The 21,311-nt window shown below is 40.5% G+C and overlaps 1 protein-coding gene across 2 annotated transcripts in view; it reads right to left on the reverse strand.

Annotated features, from left to right (window-relative positions):
- Positions 1-16,837, reverse strand: part of PSPC1 (paraspeckle component 1) — an 82,124-nt gene extending 65,287 nt beyond the window's left edge. For both annotated transcript variants that reach the window (XR_001483058.1, XM_015429502.1), the window contains exons 1-6: positions 16,274-16,837; positions 8,468-8,769; positions 3,342-3,437; positions 2,571-2,767; positions 1,813-1,897; positions 1,219-1,327 (exon numbers count right to left, since the gene is read on the reverse strand). Coding sequence is in view for 1 of the 2 variants with exons in the window: in XM_015429502.1 (XP_015284988.1) it covers positions 1,219-1,327; positions 1,813-1,897; positions 2,571-2,767; positions 3,342-3,437; positions 8,468-8,769; positions 16,274-16,663 (1,179 nt within the window). In the remaining variant the exon portion in view is untranslated. The remainder of the gene's footprint in view (positions 1-1,218; positions 1,328-1,812; positions 1,898-2,570; positions 2,768-3,341; positions 3,438-8,467; positions 8,770-16,273) is intronic.
- Positions 16,838-21,311: the final 4,474 nt, after the last annotated feature.

Consider the following 21,311-nt stretch of genomic DNA (forward strand, 5'->3'; position numbering starts at 1 on the left):
GGGCATCACCGCCCTTCTCATCTAGAGACTTCTGTTCCAACACTTCTCCTGACAAGTCTGGTTTGCTTGCTGAAACCCGAGTCCCACCCAGCTTTAGCAGCCCTCTGCCTGCCCTCCTGGGAGCCTTAGAGTGTCTTCCTTCTGGCATGGCTGGCACCACCATCCCTTCCAAACCACCTGGTGATTACATTCAGAAGATGTGGCTGTGCTGCAGTTTATCCCACGACCAAAGATTACTACAATAAATCACTGCGTTATTGCTAGGCACCATGTTGAACATTCTAGGTGTCATAGCGTCTTGCCACCTGCAGTTCGTCAACGTTGCCCAGTTCCTTTCCTTTCTGGAGACAAATACAAACCACCAACAGTCACAGATTTATAGATGTAGATTCCACTTCTGAGAATTGAAAGATGCTTTTTACTTTCTGCACTATTTCCATTTGTCTGTATTTGTCTTGTGCCTCTGATGACACTTTTAAGGCAAGTTACTTCATGCTTTAAGATGCACATAGCATGCATCCTCATATGCTTTCAGCTATGTATTTTGGAGATTAAACCAAAGCCTAAGAATTCTGCATTAGAAAAAGAATTGTTTTTCCACTTTTCCACTTACCACATAAAAGAGAGAAGAACATATGTAGAAAGACCAGTCCTGTTCATTCAAATTTTTATGAACTGAACTCATAATCACATCATACATGTATTCAGGGTCTTCCAAAGACAGACAAGAATTTAATATATATATCTCTGTATGTGCAACTTTAACATATTTTCTAAAAAAGGAAATGAATTATTGATGCAAGTGTTGGGAAAAAACCACCCATATTTTGATGTGGTATAATCCCAAGGGGGTACACTACATGCTTTATATTTGAAAATGCAAAGCTCTAAAGGCCTTCCAAACAAGAGAATCATGGCACTTCTATAGGCAGTAATATTTAGAATCCAAGTCTTAAATAGCATAAATTAGATATAAACATGAGAAACATAAATGTTATTGTCATTAGTTTACAAGACATACAGAGTTATCTCCATTATGGAAAACTAATTCATTAGGATGAGTTCATTACACTGATTCCAGTTGTAACTTTTAAAGAAATTTAATTTTGAACTGAGAAAATATAGCCAGGAAAAAAAGTACCTCAAACTTTACTTGATGCTTACAGGGACAGGAAAGCAGCCAAGTGTCTTTTTTTAGTTATGAAAGAATTTACTTACATTGTCTATGAAATTTGACTTAAATCCTCCCTCCTGCTGTCTCCTCAGTTCTTCCTGTTCTCTCTGACGCAGCATCTCTTCTTCACGTCGTCTATGCTCTTCTTCATGTCTAGAAGTTATATACAAAACACAACTTTATAAAATACTTACTATTCCTTTTGTGCCAAAAATATTTCCAAGTTCATGAACATACAGCTAAAATCTTCATTTTAAAGAGCCATTTACCCTAAACTTTTTTCTACGTTAGATTTTGACCATTACTGATATCAAATGGCCAATATTTAATGCACACCTCAATAGCCAGCCTGTTCTAAAATATGTTTTAAAGGATATGAAGCACCGAAACTATAACAAGAAAGAGCGCAAGCACCGGCAAAAGAGACTGATGGAATCCACTGTCTGCAACAAATGACAGCTATAAATGCCAGTTTATCCATCCCGGCATTCTACCATGAGGGGAGAAGAGGAACCTCATGGAAATTACATAGAAAGTTACCAGCAACTATCTTCATTTATTTGTAAGGCTGCACAGGACCAATGCTATTTTAAAGATGCAACCATTTCCCTCCAGGATGATCTTTAATTGAAAAATACCTTAATTGTATTTGCTTTCGTTTCTGTAGCTCCTGATTTCGAAGTTCTTCCAAACGTCTCAGTTCTTCCTGACGCCTCATAAGATCTGTGAAAAGTCAAAATAGCAGCTAGCAATTGCTTTTAAAACACAAATGATTGTACGTCTGTGGTAGTTAATATGATAAATACTAAAAAAAGGTTTGAAGTATTGTTCACTAGATAAATAATTGCTTGTCTATTGTTTAGAAGTTATGCCTTATGAGATTTACTAATGCACTTCATGTGCTGATTGCCTCCCTGATGTCCTGAGGAAGGGCACAATACATTTCTCAATAATAATAAAGAAAAGAGGCTTCTGCCCTCTGAGCATTTATAAATGTTACACTAGACCTCAGCAATGGATGGATGCTCTCATTTCTAGGCATGAGGCAGACACAACTAACAGTTTTCTTAGCAAAAGTAAACTACAATTTCAGGGCACTTAAGGGTAACTTCCACATCATTCATGCCAAGGTCCCTATTTAATTCCTTAAAAGAAAAGGCTGACCATGTGAATAAGGTGTTAAATAATGAACACATCCAGACTTTGCCAGATTTCCATATAGGTGGTTTTTACCACTGTTGAACTTACTTGCTCAACTTCTTATGGTCATGAAAATCTGGCTTTAAAATGTATTAGGACAATCAGATATCCTGCCACAATGAAGACAATTCACTAGAAGATTTCTAGACATCTAGCCCATGAGATAGAAATCACCAAATATGCTATGTAGAAATACCTTGTCTCATCAACATTAACTGATGCTCATGTCGAGCTGCTTCCATTTCTGCCTCCAGTTTCTCCTTTGCTTCTCTGATGTTTCTATCAACTTGTTCCCGCTGTTGCTTTTCCATTTCATCAAGGGCCTTCCACCGAGAAGCATACTCAAACTCAAAAGTTCCAGGCTGGGCAAAAGGAGGAGGCTCCTCCCTTTCCCTCCGAAGCAAAGTATAGTCCACAGGTACAGGTTTCATTCATGTAAAACTAACAGCAGAATACTAATCTTTGACGTTTTCCCCTTTTTGCCATCAAGTCACGGCCAACTTATGGTGACTCCATAGGGTTTTCAAGGCAAAAGATGTTCAGCAGTGGTCTGTCACTGAGTGCTTCTGTGTAGAGACACTCTGGTATTCCTTGGTGGTCTCCCATATAAATGCGGATAAAGGCTAGCCCTACTTAGCTTTCAAGATTTGATGAGGTCAAGCTAGCCTGGGCTACCCAGGTCAGGGCTAATCTTTGACATACAAAGAGGAATTCTTTCTTCAAGCCTTCCTCATGTATTATTAATACAATAATTTATTTCATTCTCTCTAACCAACAAGGTCAAACTAGACACAACATCAGTAGTCACATGTTTAAACAAAGAACTGCCGTAATCATCAAGAAGAGATGGAGTGATTAAATTAAAAAAACACACACACACAAAAGTGCACAGGTGAGCACCTTCTTCCCACCAGCAGTTTATCGCCCTGCAAGTGCTTTTCTCTCGGATGAAAATGTGTAAACTTACTTATGATACTGTTGAGTTTTTTGCATTAATTTTTCAGGCAGCCCATCTTCATCATCAAATTGTTCCATAGGTTCTACAATAACAGGTCGAGGAGTTCTAAAAAAAGGAGATCATGTACACTTTAATGGATCAGCCAGAATCTATAAAAACCAAGTTGCAGCCCAACACAAACGTCAACTGTTAGTCACCCAACAAAAGCTGAGTTTGCCCATAGTTGTTTGTTAGGAAAGAACCACCAGGGGTTCTCCCACCAAGCTTTTATACTTCTTCAGCCTTACCCCCGGCCATTCAAGCCTGAAAAGGAGCTGCTTCCTGATTCTCTATGCCAGGTCCCCCAATGTAGCGACTGTGGGAACCATGGTGCCTGCCAACACCTTTCTTGGTGCTCACCAAGTCTTTTTGGAAAGTGGGTGGGACCACTTGCCCAGGAAAGCTTCTTCTTAAAAGTTCCACCTCTCCTCCATAACTCTGAACTAATCATTGTGATTCAGGCCTCATGCATGTCCAACTGATTGTCAACCAATCAGAGCCCATCAAACTCCACTGGATGAGAGGGGGTGAGCCAACCTCAGCTTAAGAGTGAAGAAACCTTTTTTTATGTCAGCTCTTCTATTTGGCTTCTTAGTTAAGAGTTTGGAGGTTGACTGAGGGAAGAAAGCTTATTTTTATATAGGTCCTGTGGTAAGGTGCTCTGGGAGAGAAAAGAGCATCCTTGAAACTGCTGAGGTACCCTGTCCAGAGAAAAGGGAATCAAATCTCCCTTCAGGGGTTATTTATTTTGACAGCCACCTTTACATTATATATCTAAGTTATCCATGCATCATATATATCTTATTAAACACTTCATTTTCTGTGAAATAAACCTTTCTTGTTCCTCTCTGTGTCCTATCAAGCCAAAAATCTAAGAAGCAGTGGTCTCTATTTACCTCGCGCATAAGTACAGCCATAGTCCTTGCATGTTTCCAAATAAGAGCCCTTTAGGGAGCACAGCACTTACATGCTACCAGTCCTTTAAAGTTTATGTCCCCCTGTTTATTTGATTGTGGATGGTTGGGATATAAAGAATCTATAGGAGAGGCCAGAATGAGGGGGGCTGGATATTCTTCAGTGCAGAAGGCAGTTGCCTCAGAGCCTTCCCTTCTCTCTCTCTCTCACCTCATAGCTGCCACAGCTTCTGATTTGCCATTAAAGATCTGATTAGCTATGCAGATAAACACAACATTATTTCAGTGGCAGCTGCCACCACAGTGTTGGTTTTATCACCTCTCTTTCCCAGTGTTTTTGAAATTACACCTCTTCTCCCCTACACTTGGGCTTCCTCTGCGTGGGTGGCTCTGCCTCCTGTGGCAGGCATTTTGTGGTTGCACCCACAACCCTGTGTCTGAATTCCAAACATAACCACAGGCTCAGAAAAGCTGGGGACCTCTGCTGTATGCTCGAAGTCTACCTTCCAGAGATTTAAAGAGTTACGCATAGCCAAGCTGTATAGAAGCCCTCTGACAGTAGTAGAATTTCCATGATTTGAAATATCTGGCAGGAAGGTGTGATGTGGTAGTAGATGAGCTCTTTATATCTTATTATTTTACTGTGGTTTTAGATATACTTTGAGTGCTGCTTTGCAGGAAAAAAGCAGGATGATAAAATACTTCAACAGACCCTTGGTCCATCAAGATTGGTACTGTCCATTTGGACTTGCAGCAGCTTTCAAGGGTCTTGAAATGCTGAAGATGCTGGGGATTGACTATGGGACCTTCTGCATTCCAAGCAGGTGCTCTAACACTGACACATGGCCCCTCCCCTAAATGAATGTAGACAGCACATACAAAAATCTGAACCCATTTCACAACAAATATTAACTGCATACCATGCCATGAAAGTTTCAATACTTATAAAGCAGAAAAATATACTTTAGGTAAAATATGACCTGAATCAATAGCTTTGGTGACAATTCTGTGTACATATTCATGAATTTCAAATATTTAACAGCATGTGAGCTGCTAAAATTTCCATGCTTATCTATACTCCAAGTATGTTTTATTTATTGTTTAAGAAATGATGCTTTTAGCACATACAATTTCAGGGCCTATTCTATCAGCACAGTACCAATAGAAATAGTGATAACCTGCTGCTCAAAGAATTCACAACAGTAGTGGACATGAATAGAAATGTGTTTTTTACTGCAGTATGGAAAGGAATTAGATGAAATAAAATTAAAATGAAAAAGGCAGCTGTATTTGCTAACAGAAACAGATTAAGGATTTGAAATGGCAAACTCATCTAAGTTGCAAAATTAATCACAACTGAAAAGTAACAAAAAGTCTTCATTAATTTGAGTAAGACTGAGGGTAACAGGCACTGAAGATAGTTAGCTAGCTTCATTAAGTTTTATAATTGCTTCCCTCAAATAACACAGGTAATAAAAAGGCTGATTAGTCTAAGTACTGTAACAGGTAATACAGTTGTGGTATTGGACTTCCAGCCAGCTAATACATATACAAGTTAGTTAACAAGCACAGACACAATTTTTTTAACATTTTATTTTTAATTGAGACAAAAAAACATACACAGATCGGGGGGTTCCCATTACATCACTAAAGTATCTAGTTAAGTATCTCATACAATATCTAAATATCTATTTTCTATATTCCACCTTATGTTTATGTATATTCTTTTGTAATTGGTTTAAAATAAAGTTCCTGTTTCTTTCAAATTGGTTATATGCCCGTCTAACTTAGTTGTAAAGTCTTAAACATCTCTATAGTCTCTCTTGTCCAAAGGGTTTTGACCTTCTTTTAAAAATGTGTAATCTCACATATCCAGAAAGTTGTAACCATTTTTGTAGGATTTCATCATCCTTCATTCTCTGGTTTCTCCTCTTAAGTTTTAAAGTCTGAATTCTGTGTTTTTTCCCCTTGTATGTAAGGAAAATAGCTTCTGAAAGTAGCTCTCTATATTCAATTCTTTGGATGGTTTGAGGTCCCATATATTCTTTACTTTTCTCTCTCTGGAGAAAATATCATTTGCTGCTGTAAAGATTTTATCTCCTGTCTTTCTTTCATTTTTCTCACATTCAGTTCCCCAAACATTTGATTTCTTTTTGTATATGTTGACTTCGTTCTGTAGGCCATGTCATTTTGCTTGCAGACTTCATCTGTATTTTCTGTATCCATATCTCTCACAAAGATGTATGCTGTGTCAGTTTGCTCTTTCATCTGGCTGATGTTCTGGTGTAGGAGTAAGTCTAGCTTAGATTGTATAGAGTCCAGAACCATTTTCACAGCTTTTTCTACTATTAAGAGTGATTGCTTCTTGTAAAAAAGTTAGAAATCTGTAATCATTTTTCCTTCTTCTACTCCAGCTATTTTAAAATATTGTGTTAAAAACAGAGAATCACTCCAGCTCTTTGTCAATAAAATCTCTACAATCACACAAGCTTTCTATGCTTACCCAATTATATTAAAAACAAGAGGGTTCCCAGGCAAAGCAGATAGTCTTATCATTTAATTGTAATACAGACATATCAGTTGTTTACAAGAACTTCAGAACATAGTATACTTTACAATTTTCAGCAAACTGCAAATGTATACACAATGAATTATAAGGAAATGATGTAGCGAAAGTTAAAAATACATGCTTAATAGTTCATTAATACGTCCTTCTTTCTCCTTAATTTTAGTTTATGGTGCAGATAATAAGATGTAGATATTTATAATCCAAATTAAATGTCTTTCTATGAATCCTTATGGCTCAGTTGTAATTCCAGGGGAAATAGGTTTCTATTTCGATACAGAATCTGAAGCTTATTACAATATCCCAAAGATTTAAAATCCACAATATGGTTTTGTAATCCAAGGTATAATAATATCACGTTTATAAGTCTGTTTCACAGTTTTTAAGAAAGTTTCTTTCTCTTCTCTTCTTAGTCGCTTTAGAGTAATGGGGGGGAGATTCCTCACACCTCCCTTCCCCCCCCTTACAAACGGTTTAAAGGGCTTGATCAATGGAAAAGTTCCTAGTATTGTTGCAGTTAGGGTTACTTACAGTGATTTATCTTCTTGTATTGTTTTGTTGAGATGTTCTGTTTCCCCCTCGTCCCGGGAGTCATGACTTTGCGTCCATGGCTGCCATGGCAGCTCTCACTGAGATCTTGCTGGGGGATGGTCTCAGACTTCCACCCGCTTGCTGCCGCTCACGGGGAGTCCGAGTCAAGCCCCTTGCCATGAGCTCCTCTCCGGAGAGTTCATTGGAGTTTGGGATTACCAAACTCTTCTTAAGGATCCAGTGATCCAGTAACTTCATGGGAGCAAGTCCCAGAGCTGACCATTCTTGTCACGACGAGAACCGGAAGATTCGGCACAGACACAATTTCAGGGCACCTGCTTTCAGATATACATAAGCTTTCCCGTCAGCAACCAGGTACATTTTGAATTTAGTCCAAATTGGTTTGTATGACTGTGTACAGGACAAAGACTCTGCAACCTGTACAAGTTGGGCTGTGGAATTTACTGGTCTCATTAATGCACTCTAAACTTCATTCCAAATTCCTCAGTTTTGCTAAACAGGAGACTTCAAATTCACCTTTAATTAGGAAAAATTCACTGGAATAATGGAGGAAGCATTAGACTTTGACCACAAGATCCACTCACTATCAGATAAACTACATAATGCTGGGCAAGCAACAATCCTCTACCTAATTTCCCCCCCTCCCTGAACCAGGTACAGATACCAATTCAGATTTCCAAGTAAGAGTTCTGTGCAGCCAAGTAGTTCTATCAAAGATAGTATTTCTAGCATTTAGGGTAGTACTTTGCAGCAGTAGCATTTTTAGCTCACCACTACTGTACAACAGAACTTGCAGCCAGACTCTAACAAAGTATGGCCTTAACTTGTAAAGAGTTTTCTATCCATATAAACGCCCAAAGAAGCTGGAAAAAGAGCCACCGCCACTTGGGTGCTGGTAGGGCTGTCCCACCCCCTCCTATAATGTGGCCGTAGTCAGGGAAATAATATAAATGGTGACTAGCACCGACCTGTAAGCCGCTCAGAGACCCCTGAAAGGGGGTTCGAGCGGGATATAAAGTCTAATGTATAAATAAATAAATAAAACTTAAAGTCAATAAACTTACGTTGTCAGTAGGAATGCTCCATCACTGCACCTTTCTAGTGCTTTCCGAGCTGGAGGTTTTGCAGCAAATTCTACAAAGCCTTTTCCAGTTGCCCTACCACGATCATCTACGACAGCAACAGCTCTTTCCACTGGGCCAAACTGAGAGAAAGCTTGTTCCAGAAGCTCATTGGAAACAACAGGTGAAAGATTCTTCACTGTTAAAGCAGCCCCATGAGTAGCAAATCGAATTCGCAGCGGTCTGCTCTTCAGAATAGTTCCATCGAGCTCGGCTTTTGCAATTTCAGCCAGAGTCCGTGACTCCTTTGAAGAAGAAATGCATAATTTGTATTATATTTAACTATGTCAACAATTTGATTAAAGTTCCATATATATGAGACCACTTTTGATTTGCTTAACATCAATTAATTCCATACCTAGACCACAAATACCAATTTCATCCTCCCAAATATAACCTGAAGGTTTACTTAAGCTGGAGGCACTGCTTAGATGCTGCAGAAGTTAACCAGTTTGTGCTACTTAATTCTGGTTTAGCTGTCTCTAACCATGAGCAAGTGATGAGGGGCAGAAGGTTTCTCTATTAAGGAAAAGCATTATCCCCACTATAACACGAAGTGTCATGAACCTTTCCAGACATGCCAAATCATGGCTACAGAAACCTAACTGTAATGTCCATGTTGATAAACCACAGATGAAATACATTTGATAAGCACTAGAGATCTTGCCCGGGAAAAGTAACAGCTGGAGAAAGTGTGCTAAATGCTACAGAATTTGTGAAACAGAATACTGGGAAGAAGACTGCACTTGCATAGTTTTCTGACCAATTCACCACAAGGATATGAACTCAAAATGTGGAGATGTCTGCTGTACCTATTTAAATTGGGAGAGAAGGCAGCATGGTATATCCCAATCTTGTCAAATCTCATAAGCTAAGCAGGCTCTGTAGGGGGACGGGAGAGAACCACCAAGACTCTGCAGAGGAAGGCAATGGCAAACCATCTCTCCTTCTCACTTGCCTTGAAAGCCCCTTGATAGGGCCCCCGTAAGCTGGTTGCAGTTTCACAGGACTGTGTAAAGACACACACACCAGGTTTAAAGTGAATAGGATATGTGTATTCCATGCTACTTTTTCTTCTTTTCCTGTGTGGTTTTTGTAATCAAGCTGCACCCAATAACTTGTGTTATATTATTCATTCTTTCAAGGAACTAAGGAAAAGGGATACATACGAAATTCCAACACAGACCCTAGAAATGCAAAAGCCCATATTAAGAACACAGTTTTCTTCCCCTAGGACTGTTTCCTTCCACACCTGGAAACTCTGGGATGACATTAAAAAAATTCAAATGAAAATTTTTCTCTTTTGGAATGAGTAAAATGCTTTAAGATACCATGAGACTCACTAGCCCATGCCTTCTCAACTGTGCGGTATGAAGATTTTTATGTAAGGTAATCTACAGCAATAGAGAAGTAGAGACCCACAAGACTAATGGGAGGATTCCATTCTCCCCACCAGACCAACCACTTGCCATGCAACCCATCAACTTCCTCACCCACCAAGAAAACTGCAGGAGAGATTTCACTTGGCCATCTTCCTTCCTGCCCGTCCTCACCCACCACAAGTGAAAGTGCAGACAACCATTCTATGTTTTGAGTGTTTGTGGACCCCCACCCTTAAGGTTTTCAGATTTTTCTGCAAACTTAAGAGGGTTTGGAGGACAAAAGTCTCCCTTTTGTTATGATGACCCCAGTCTACAGATTTAAGCATCCATAGATGGAGCATTGTTGAAAATGTCTGTCCACAAGTGATATAACTAATAAAACACAATCAACAATATTGATGTTTTCATGGTAAACACATAATTCAAATCTAATAATACTCATTATGTTCTGTAATAATCCCCGATTAAGGTAGAACAGGACTTCACAAGAAGCTCTGCCTCATACTGAGCTAAGCAAGAGATGACCAAAGACGTAACTACATACTCCTGGACCAAGAGCAACAACAACAACATTGCCACACACCACAAGTTAAAAATGAGCTTCAAAAACAGAGGTTTACCAAAATGTCTCCCCACTGGCAGTGCGACTGGTGCGTTTTAAAGCAAGCTCTAATCTGTAATTTATTTTCTGCAATCCATGCTTAAAAAATTAAGAAAAGCTTAACAAAAAGGAAGCCTTTTTTCTTTGGGAAAAAAATTAAGTATCCTTAACTGGCAGATTTAAAAATTTTCCTGCATAAACCTCTATCAGAGGGGCACCTGGACTAGATTTTTTAATAGCGGTACGTTCCTTCCATTTTCAAAATAGAGTGCGCAGCAATATAAGCAGCTTTTTATATTCCATCTATGCCTTATTTTCAGGCTTTATCACCACTTTTTAAAATTAAGTATCATTCTGGTGCCCATATCCCCTTCCTTCTTTAGGAACTTACCTGACATCTCATCACAATACAACAGAGGGGAGTTAATTCACAGCATTATTCTACTGTTTCAAGGCCATAATTTATTTCCAGATTCCACAATGGAACCACTTTCAGCATGGAAATACTGCTTTTATTATGCACAGCAATGCATAGTGAAATCTTTCCGAAGAGAACAAGCTGACACCCCACATCTAACTAGAACTTAATTCTGAAGTGCCTTAAAGACCACTTCCAACTATTGTTACTTTCAAGCTCACTTTGGCACCACATCACAACTTGTCCTTTAGCCAACCTCCAAAATCTTCAACATCTGAAAAAAGTAACAAAGACATTGTTGTTGCCAAATTCTACATCCTAACAGATGAGAAATAGATAGTAGGTGCCCAGCAATCACTGTCTTCTATGAAGCCCAATTTATACCTATCTTCTCATACTGTGGTTCCCAGCAGTTCCTTAGGTTTGTTTACTGAAGATCCCTAGTGATTTGTATGGTCAAATGACATTTACCGCTGGGCACTAATTGAACATGAATTTTCCTGCAGGGATAATGGCAAGGTACATTGCAAGTGCAGTCAGACGCCTAGTTCAAGAGCCCTCAGATACTTTATGAAAGACTAGAATGCAGTAGGGTGTATCTGACTGCATTCTGATTCTAAGACCAGAAACATAATATGTAATAGGGAGGCCATACACATCAGAAGAAGAATGAAATATGGACATGTTCAGCAATGGTTCATAAAGATGTCAGTACCCTTTTGACAAGGTGTATAGAAATATTGCTTCTATATACACATGCCTTCTCCTGTGATGTCTTTTGATAACATGCTGTGTCTTGTTTCCTGTTGCAAGCCAAATGGTGAGGCCAAATGGCCTCAATAGCCATGCCATAAACCCACATTCTTTCACACTTTCATGCCAAAAGCCAGACCTCATGGCTACACTTTCTGGCCCACATGTGACAAGTCACGTACTCAATGAAGTAGCTGGAGTTTGGGGTCAACTGACTGCAGGCAGGGTCTCCAAACTCCTAGCCAATCTATACACACACATGATGTGCAGCTATGGCAACTAGAAACTGACCATACATCCCTGCTACTCTGATTGGCCAAAGGCCACGGCTACTCATGATTAGCTTGGGGTATAATTGTTTGATCCCTATGGGAGTGACTCTCTTCTTCTTGTTATCGAGTCTCTTGTTCTCTTATCTCTGAGACTCCTGCTGCCTGTTCTATTGCACCTGAAATGCTGTCTCTTGGAAAACAAAGACCTGCTTGGTGACTTGGAGCACATGGGTGTGCAAAGATGGGATTTCCCATCAAAATCCCTTGGACTATTCTGGACTGTTAGATGTTCCTGAATTGGTAACTATGTATCTTTAATGTGTAGTTAAGGCAAATTGCCCTAGCCTTTGTTATTTTGTAATCTCCTAGTCTGTTTGCTGTGCTCTGTACTGAATAAAGATCCTTCTTATTACTAATTTGTCTCTGATGTTGTAACTCGCATTCCAAGTCTAAGTCTTGTGCCTAACCCTGACCACATAAGCTACCTTGGTAAGAGTAAAAGTGTGCATCTCTGGATTGAGTTGCTAATGTGTTCTGTCCCAGATGCCAACTAAGGGTTTGGAATCTCTTCCATTAGAAAAAGCAGATACTAGTGAAAAGAGGTTCTGGTGGCAAATTGTCTGGAAACCAGAGAGGGTATAGACCCTCTCGTAGTTTATTGTTTAATGTACTGAAAAGTACAGGATTCCCTCTCATCCCTGGACTGGCCTGGGTAGGCTAATCCTGTACACAAGGCTGTAACCTTTTGTCAGTAACCTTTTTATAAGGTTCTACATGATATTCTTGATGACAAGTTGGTAAAATGTAATTTGGCTCCTATTACTGTTAGGTGGATTTGTAACTGGTTGACAGATCACACCCAAAGCGTGCTTGTTACTGATTCCTCATCCTCTTGGAGAGGAGTGACAAGTGGAGTGCCTCAGGGATCTGTCCTGGGGCCCTGTGTTGTTCAATATCTTTATAAATGACTTGGATGAAGGAATAGAGGGGATACTCATTAAATATGCAGATGAAACTAAATTGGGAGGGGTAGCAAATATAGTAGAAGACAGAGTCAAGATACAGGATGATCTTGATAGGCTGGAAAACTGAGCTAAAACTAACAGAATGAATTTCAATAAAGATAAACACAAAGTTCTCAATTTCGGTAGGAAAAATCAAACATAATTATACGATGGGAGAGACTTGTCTTGGCAGTAGTACTCGCGGAAAGGATCAAGGGATCTTAGTAGACCATACACTGAATGTAAGTCAGCAGTGTAATGCGGTAGTCAAAAAGGCAAATACGATTTTGATCTGCATCAACCGAAGTATGGTGCCCAGATCATGTGAAGTGATATATCACTTTACTCTGCTCTAGTTAGATCTCACTTGAAGTATTCAGTTTTGGGCACTGTAGTTTAAGAAGGATGCTGACAAACTGGAACGTGTCCAGAGGAAGCAACGAAGATGGTGAGGGGTCTGGAGACCAAGTCCTATAAGGAAAGGTTGCTGGGTATGTTTAGCCTGGAGAGGAGATGACTGTGAGGTGATATGATAGTCATCTTCAAGTATTTGAAGTGCTGTATAGAAGAGTTGTTTCTGTTGCCCCAGAAGGTTGGACAAGAACCAGTGGACTGAAATAAAATCAAAAGTTTTTGGCTAAACATCAGGAAGAACTTCCTGACAGGGTGGTTCTTTAGTGGGATAGGTTTCTTTGGGATGTGGTGGGCTCTCCTTCTTTGGAGGTTTTTAAGCAGGGACTAGTTGGCCATCTGACAAGCTATCCATAATCACATCTAAAATGAATTACTGTGATGAGTGTTATGTGCAGGTGCCTTTGAAAACTGTTTGGAAACACCAATTCCTTAGACCCTGACAACTGTAAATCTTTCTTTGAAGATGTTTTAAGTTTAGCTTCTTTGCTCTGCATTATTTTTATCTGCCCCACATCTGTTAGCTTTATCTTCATTACTTTATGGTTAGTTTAATATGACTGTTTTATTCTTTATTATCTTAATTTATTTTCCAGTGTCATCTTAAAACACTTCTATTTTTGACATCTTTTTAAAAATAAAATGTTGCTATTCAGTTTCCATTACAGTCTATAGAAAGTTTTTACATACGGCTAAATTCTCTGGTGCTTTCTGCTTTTTGACTGCTTTTGTTGTTTTATACAGCATCTTAAAATCTACTGCAAATACAGTAATGGATGGAAATATGGGATAAAAATACAGTTAAAGAAACTGAAGTGTATTTCTATTATTTATACCCTGCCACTTCAGAATTTGCTTCAGGCAGTTAACAACAACAAAATGAATTAAATACAAAAATCTAAATAAAAAACATAATCGATTCATTTAATGGCCAACTAGGTGGCCGGGGATAGCAACAACAATTCTACTTTATGTGCGTGTCAACGTTAACTCTTCAACATGATTGTTAGGGCTGCTCTGAACAGATGATACTTTAAAAATATGTGAAATTACAGAACATTCCTTGTATTTTGTTTTATAACCAGATTTCTGCTGGAAACTCATTTTCTGATTCCTGTTTCATCTGTTCAATATTTTTCTTGTCTGCAGGCCAATAAACTTCAAAATATCTTAATTCCCCAGTACTTTCTGCCTCCCCCCCCCCCCCCCATTTAAGCAATCAGGGAACTTTGAAAGCCAATAAAAGCTCACCAGAAGAAAAAAAATAAACCAGTCAGGACTGGCTAATGATGTTTTAGAGTTGGTGTTTCCTAAAAACCAGACTAAGCAGTACGTAATTAAATTTATATGGTGAAGTATTAGGAGTACCTAAACAAAAAGTTATTTTAATAGTAAAATAATATGCTTCTTCATTTAGTACAGCACACTTAGGCTGTATTTATTATATCTGGTCCAGGAAGAATGGAATTTAGGGCATTTACAACCAAGCTGATAGTTTGCACAAAAGACTATAAATGGCCAACAACCTAATCTCAATTTTATCCCAGAGTTCAGTGCCCCACTAACTCACAAGAAAATAGGCATCGATTTTAAGGAACATGGGAGGAAAGGTAAAACACATCTACTTGCTAAATTTAAATAAGCACAAAGTATAAGACAGACATGCATAAGGGTGCACACTGTATTAAGATGGAATATGCATTCCAATTTAAACTAAAATTAGCTTTAATATACATACTTGTTTTCCTATAAAACCAAAACCTATTTTGCTGCTTCAAACAAGATAAAATGTATTTAAGTTAATTATATTAATTGGCCTGTGTAGTATTTAAAGGTATAAATGCTGCTGTTTTCTACAAAACTGCAAATATACCCAGAACAGAAAGTTGTGAACTGCTGCACCCTTACTATTTTATCACATTTCATTCATTCCAAAGAAAAGAATATATTTCATATCAGCTTTTTATAACAGTGGTACTCAAGATTTCCCATTTTCCCCCCAAAGGGAATATGAGGGAAAACGTCTGCAGATGTTACCATGGTAGACATCGAGGAGGAAGAAAAACGAGGGCAGGGGCTAGGACTAGCAGCAAGACATGCAAAATGAGACGAGGCATTAACTATTTGAGCCAAAAAAACACGGGAAAGCAGGCATTTGTGCACACGGCAACAGGGAAGCCACTTTCCCTCCCCCCAAGGAATGAACAGGCTAGTATAATGATTTTGGCTACGAATGTGTTTCACGACTGTTAGCAGCCCTGGATGCCTCAATGAGGCAGAAAGGAGGCTTCTAAATTAACCAAAACCCACTTACTTCCAAACCTTATCAACGTCCTCTTGCTCCCCCCCCCCACCCCCGCGTTGTATTTATTTATTTGATTTTTCGCCTTTGCCCTACACGCAGGGAGCCGTTTCCCCAGAGCATTTAGCTTCCAGAAAAGCGAATCCCGCTTTGTACACAACTACTTTTATTACGTGTGCGTAAGGGCAAAAATAAAAGCCGTGGAGAAGGGAAAGGCCTTGGGGGATAATGGTCAACCCGGGTCGCTCGCTCGAAACACCCGGGTGGAGAGAAAAATGCCCCCTTTCGCGCGTGCGCAAATAAGCATGGAAGAGACAGCCCCGCGCGGCGGCGATTTGGCGGGGGAGGGTCTCCCGCTGTGTCTGCCGCAGAATCCCTCTCTGGGGAAGGGGCGGGGCAGAGCGAGCCCCCCCGGCCTCCTCCCAAAGGGAAAGGGGTGGGGGAGGGGGGACGGACAATTAACAGCGAGACGCCTGAACAGAGGAATGTGTGGAAACCCATGCCCCCCCACCACCACCACCCTCCATTCTCTCGCACCCCGGAGACATTAGGGGCTTCCCAGTGCGGCGGAGGCAGAGGTAGAGGCAAAGGCGGGCTCCTCCTTACCAGGCGGATGAAGCCGAAGCCGCGGTCCCGGTTAATGAAGACCTCGCTGGGCTCCCCGTAGCGCTCGAAAAGGCGCTTGAAATCCTCCTCGGTGATGTCGGTGGGCAGGTTCCCCACGAAGAGGCGGCAGCGCTGCGTGTAGCTCTTCTCGCCGGGCTTGAGGAAGCTCTTGATGTCGACGGTGAAGCCGCCGCCGCTCGGCTCCTCTTCCTCCTTCCCCATGGCCGCCGCTTCGTTCTCGGGCGGCGGGCCTTGCTGCTGCTGCTGCTGCTGCTGGTCCAGACCCCGCAGCCCTTTCATGCTGCCGCCGCCCACCATGCTCATCGGAGGGGCAGCCGCCGGGGAGCTGTTCTCGATCCTCACTTGCTTGAGGTTCCTGCTGGCGGACATGTTCCGAGTTTAGGGGGTCGTGAGGGCAGGGAACCGCTTGTGGGAGCCGTGAGGATGGAGGTCTCGCAGCTCAGTTCGGCTGCCGTCACTTCTGCCGGCCACCAAGCAGGGTAAAAAAAATCAAAATGGCGGAGAGACCGCTACCCACTGACGATTCAGAACGTCCGTCTGTTCCCTCCCCCCTCCCCTTTTTCTGGGTTCGTGAGTGCGCAGGCGCATGGGGTTTGAATCATTACTGGGCAGCTAGTTTGGTTAGGCGACGCGGTGCGCCTGCGTACTAGCCTAGGTAGTGGAGCTTGAAAAAGAAAAGAACCCGTAGCGGCTGTCATGAGGCTGGATGGTTCCAGAAATGCTTTGGGGTGTAGCTATGCTTAAACACAAAAGAGCTCTTGTTCCTCAGAGACGTATTACAAACATAGTTTTGACTTTTAAAATGTTAATCCCCAGTAATCACAATTAAGTAACCATAATTTTTATGGCTCTTTTGCTATTTTACTTCTGATGGGCAAGAGTAACGTCATTTTGTTAGATTTTGGCAGGCAGCTGCGGGCAGCTAGCAGTCTGGGCATCCCCACCCAACTTTGTTAACTTTGATACAGCTTTCTGGAATGTAAAGAGACAGGAACATTCCGAGAAATGCAAAGGAACGGGGGGGGGGGGGGAGAACAAAGGATCTTCAGTATACCTCAAATGAGATAAGAAGCTTATCTGCTTGCTTGCTGATATGCAGAAGTTAAGCCATGGGAGGAACAGAACAAAATGCCGCTTGCAGCAAGGACTTGGATAGCCTGCTCTTGTCAGATCTCAGAAGCTAAGCAGGACCGACCCTGGCAAGTATTTGGAAGAGAGACGTCCAAGAAATACCAGGGCCAAGACACAGAGGCAGTCAATCAAGTCACCTCTCTGAAATGTCCTAGCCCCAGTAGGGATTGCCAGAAGTCACCATGACTTTGAGGAATGCAAACGCACACAAAAATAACCCTAAAAATGCAGCTTGCACATGTGTAAAGAAAAGTTATTTCTGTAGGGGTATAAAAGCGCATCCCAACTCTAGTCAAGTGGGAGCAGAATGGGTGAAGTTGATTTGCCTTTCTGTAACTTCCTTATTCCTGGAATTAAGTTTTTTTCCCCCTCTTCAACTGAGTGCCTCACCTGTGTGTGTTAATTGGAACAGCATCTGCCAGGTTAACAACCCCATTTTGGCTGCACTTACATAGTAATCTTCAAATATCTCTAGTACTGAAAACTTCGGGACAGGATTCAAAGTTCCCTTACTTCAGTTTCATGGAATTTATTTAAGATAGGTATTAGCTGCCTTTCTACCTTCCAAGGTAGCTTACGTTATAAACGGAACAAAAACATAAACATTCATTTTTAAAATTAACATCACAATTTACAACTGGAAGAAACTAATCAAATGTTCACCTGAATTGCCCCAACAATGAAAGCTGAGCCATTCCTGACTACAGAAATGCCGGCTTAGGTGCCAACTCTGCATTGGGAAATTCCTGGAGGTTTGAGGCAGCCTGAGAAAGGGAGAGGGGAGAAAGCCAAGCCAGGATGCAGTGCCTTAGAGTCAGCCTTCTGGAGCTGCCATTTTCTCCAGGAAGACCGATCCCTATAGTCTGGCGATCAGTTGTAATTTTGGGAGTATTCCAGTCCCCACCTGAAGTCGGCAACCCTAGCATAAACAGTTTTTGGGTTGCATGTGAGGCAATTAGAGTTGCTGCTCCAAGTTGGAAAATTCCTAGAGATTTGGGGGTGGACTGTGGGGAGGGCCTTCAACAAGGTATAAAACCATGTAACCCTATTTGTTCTGGTGTTGCCTCAGTGATTCCCTCCTTCCTACGCAAGATTTTACTTGCTTTTATATTCTTGTATGTAATTTAGCTCTGATTTTAATTGTATCTATGTGTTTTTGTTTGCTTTAATGGTTTTTATGTGTGGCAGAATTCTAAGCCAGACGGAGCGGTTCTGTATAACAGCCTGAATTGACTTAGGCCTCTCTGTTTGGTTCTTTCCCATAAGACTTTGCAGTAGGCTCTTCAGCCTGACAATGCACCCTGCACTCTGCTGTAAAAGAACTGTTTACATTTCTGAATTCTAGCCTCAAAGTCAAGACATCTAGATATGAGGACCTGTGGCTCCAAGCTCCTGCCTTGACAGGGAGGGCGTTTTTAACCTAGTAATACAAGGACTCTGGTCAGAGTCTTCTGGTCATAAAAGGGAGGGGTCTGGATTTTGTCAGGTTCATCCGATTTCTTGATTGACAGCTAATCTGGATTCTAAAGGTATTTAACACCAGTGTTTGAGATGCTAAGGACCCTCTGCCAACACCGTGGTTTAGGTCTTGCACAAGTGGACGGAATGCATTCCTAAATAGATAATAATTCCTAAATGAATAATAAGTGCACTATTTATAAGTACTGACTTGTCTGTTCCCTTCTGTAAGATGAATACTGAAATTGCCACTTGCTTGAACATTTGTGCACTTTGATTTTCTTTCAATAAATGATTTTAACTTTGGAACAGCCCTCTCTCTCTCACACACACACACTATGGGATTCCTGCCAATTTCACACACACACCCATTGAGCTGGAGGATGGGATTTCTAGGAAAAGTTCCTGGACTCTTAATTCCCCCAACATTATGATGTGATTTTATTATATATATTTTTAATTTGTTAACTGCCTTTGTGACCCTTATGAGGGCAGAAGAGCAGGTAGAAATGTTGTCCATCCCTCATCAATTGTTTGTCATGCCCCTCCAATCAGCAGTATAGATTAGTGTGAAATCTGTCACATCTTTTTCAAGTGTAGATTCTCTATGTAAAAGGAGTTGAGCTAAAACAGTGTGAATCCTGTCATAAATCTTCCAATGGTTAATTCTCTATGCTAGAATAGAATTAGCAGAATTTTCTGTATGCAGAGACAGGAAATGGCAAACCACCTCTGAATGTCACTTGTCTTGAAAACCCTTCAGGGTTGCTGTGAGTTGACTGCAATTTGACAGGGGGGAAAAGATAACATGGCCCAGGCTACCCTGATCTTGTCAAATTGTAAAAGCTGTACGTAGGGTCAGTCCTGATTAGTACTTAAATAGGTGACCACCACCAAGGAAGTCCAGAGCATCTAAGCAGACATAAGGCAATAGCAAATCACCTCTGTGTTCCTCTTGCTTTGAAATCACTATGGGGTTGCCATAAATTGCAACTTGACAGCACTTCTCACACACACAAGGATAAAACATTGCTAATTGAAAGGCCTGTAATGTCTACAATTTAGGTGGAAGTCTATGTAAAGTTTTACCCAACTAATACAACCCCCACCAACAACCCTACATCTTTGTAGAACAAGTGTTTTATATATAGATGGTTACATGGAATATTCTCTTAAGATGCAGGGAAAGACTGGTGGACATTTAAAATAAGCTGCTAAAATAATTGAGTTGTGTGAAGATCTGCATATAATGCTGCAAAATCCCAAAAAATTAACTATGTGATATATTTCCTCTCACCTATTCACGCTTCACTCATGAAAAATACTCTCTTGGCTGCATTAAAAAATAATTTTGTGTGTACAGCGCCCCCTTTCAACTATTTTTGATGTTACTGTTAGCTTATTCGTTTATAATGTTATATTGCTATTAACTTACTGTTTATAACTTTGTATGTACGCTTCCTAAAATTTAATAATATATATATATATTAAAATCACATTTTGCATTTTGTTCAAATTGTTATGGGACACTACTAGCCTACATTGTTTTGGCATGATGGATCTTTAGACTTCTCCATTTGTGAAATAAACACCAGACTATTTTGTTTGAAACTGATTTATCCTGATGTATGTCTGCACAGAGGAATCTGATGAAGTGAGCAGTGACTCACGAAAAGGATAAAACATTGCTAATTGAAAGGCCTGTAATGTCTACAATTTAGGTGGAAGTCTATGTAAAGTTTTACCCAACTAATACAACCCCCACCAACAACCCTACATCTTTGTAGAACAAGTGTTTTATATATAGATGGTTACATGGAATATTCTCTTAAGATGCAGGGAAAGACTGGTGGACATTTAAAATAAGCTGCTAAAATAATTGAGTTGTGTGAAGATCTGCATATAATGCTGCAAAATCCCAAAAAATTAACTATGTGATATATTTCCTCTCACCTATTCACGCTTCACTCATGAAAAATACTCTCTTGGCTGCATTAAAAAATAATTTTGTGTGTACAGCGCCCCCTTTCAACTATTTTTGATGTTTTTTGTTGTTGTTCAGTCGCACAGTCGAGTCCAACTCTTCGCGACCCCATGGACTAGATCCCGCCAGGCTCTCCTGTCTTCCGCTGTCCTCTGAAGTTTGCTCAGTTTCATGTTTGTTGCATCGATGACACTGTCCAACCATCTCATCCTTTGCCGTCCCCGTCTTCTTTGACCTTCAATCTTTCCCAGCATCAGGGTCTTCTCCAGTGAGTGCTCCCTTCTTGTTATGGGACACTACTAGCCTACATTGTTTTGGCATGATGGATCTTTAGACTTCTCCATTTGTGAAATAAACACCAGACTATTTTGTTTGAAACTGATTTATCCTGATGTATGTCTGCACAGAGGAATCTGATGAAGTGAGCAGTGACTCACGAAAGCT

This window comes from Gekko japonicus, unplaced genomic scaffold, assembly GCF_001447785.1.
Source record: "Gekko japonicus isolate JY-2015 unplaced genomic scaffold, Gekko_japonicus_V1.1 scaffold237, whole genome shotgun sequence".
Classification (NCBI taxonomy): Eukaryota; Metazoa; Chordata; class Lepidosauria; order Squamata; family Gekkonidae; genus Gekko; species Gekko japonicus.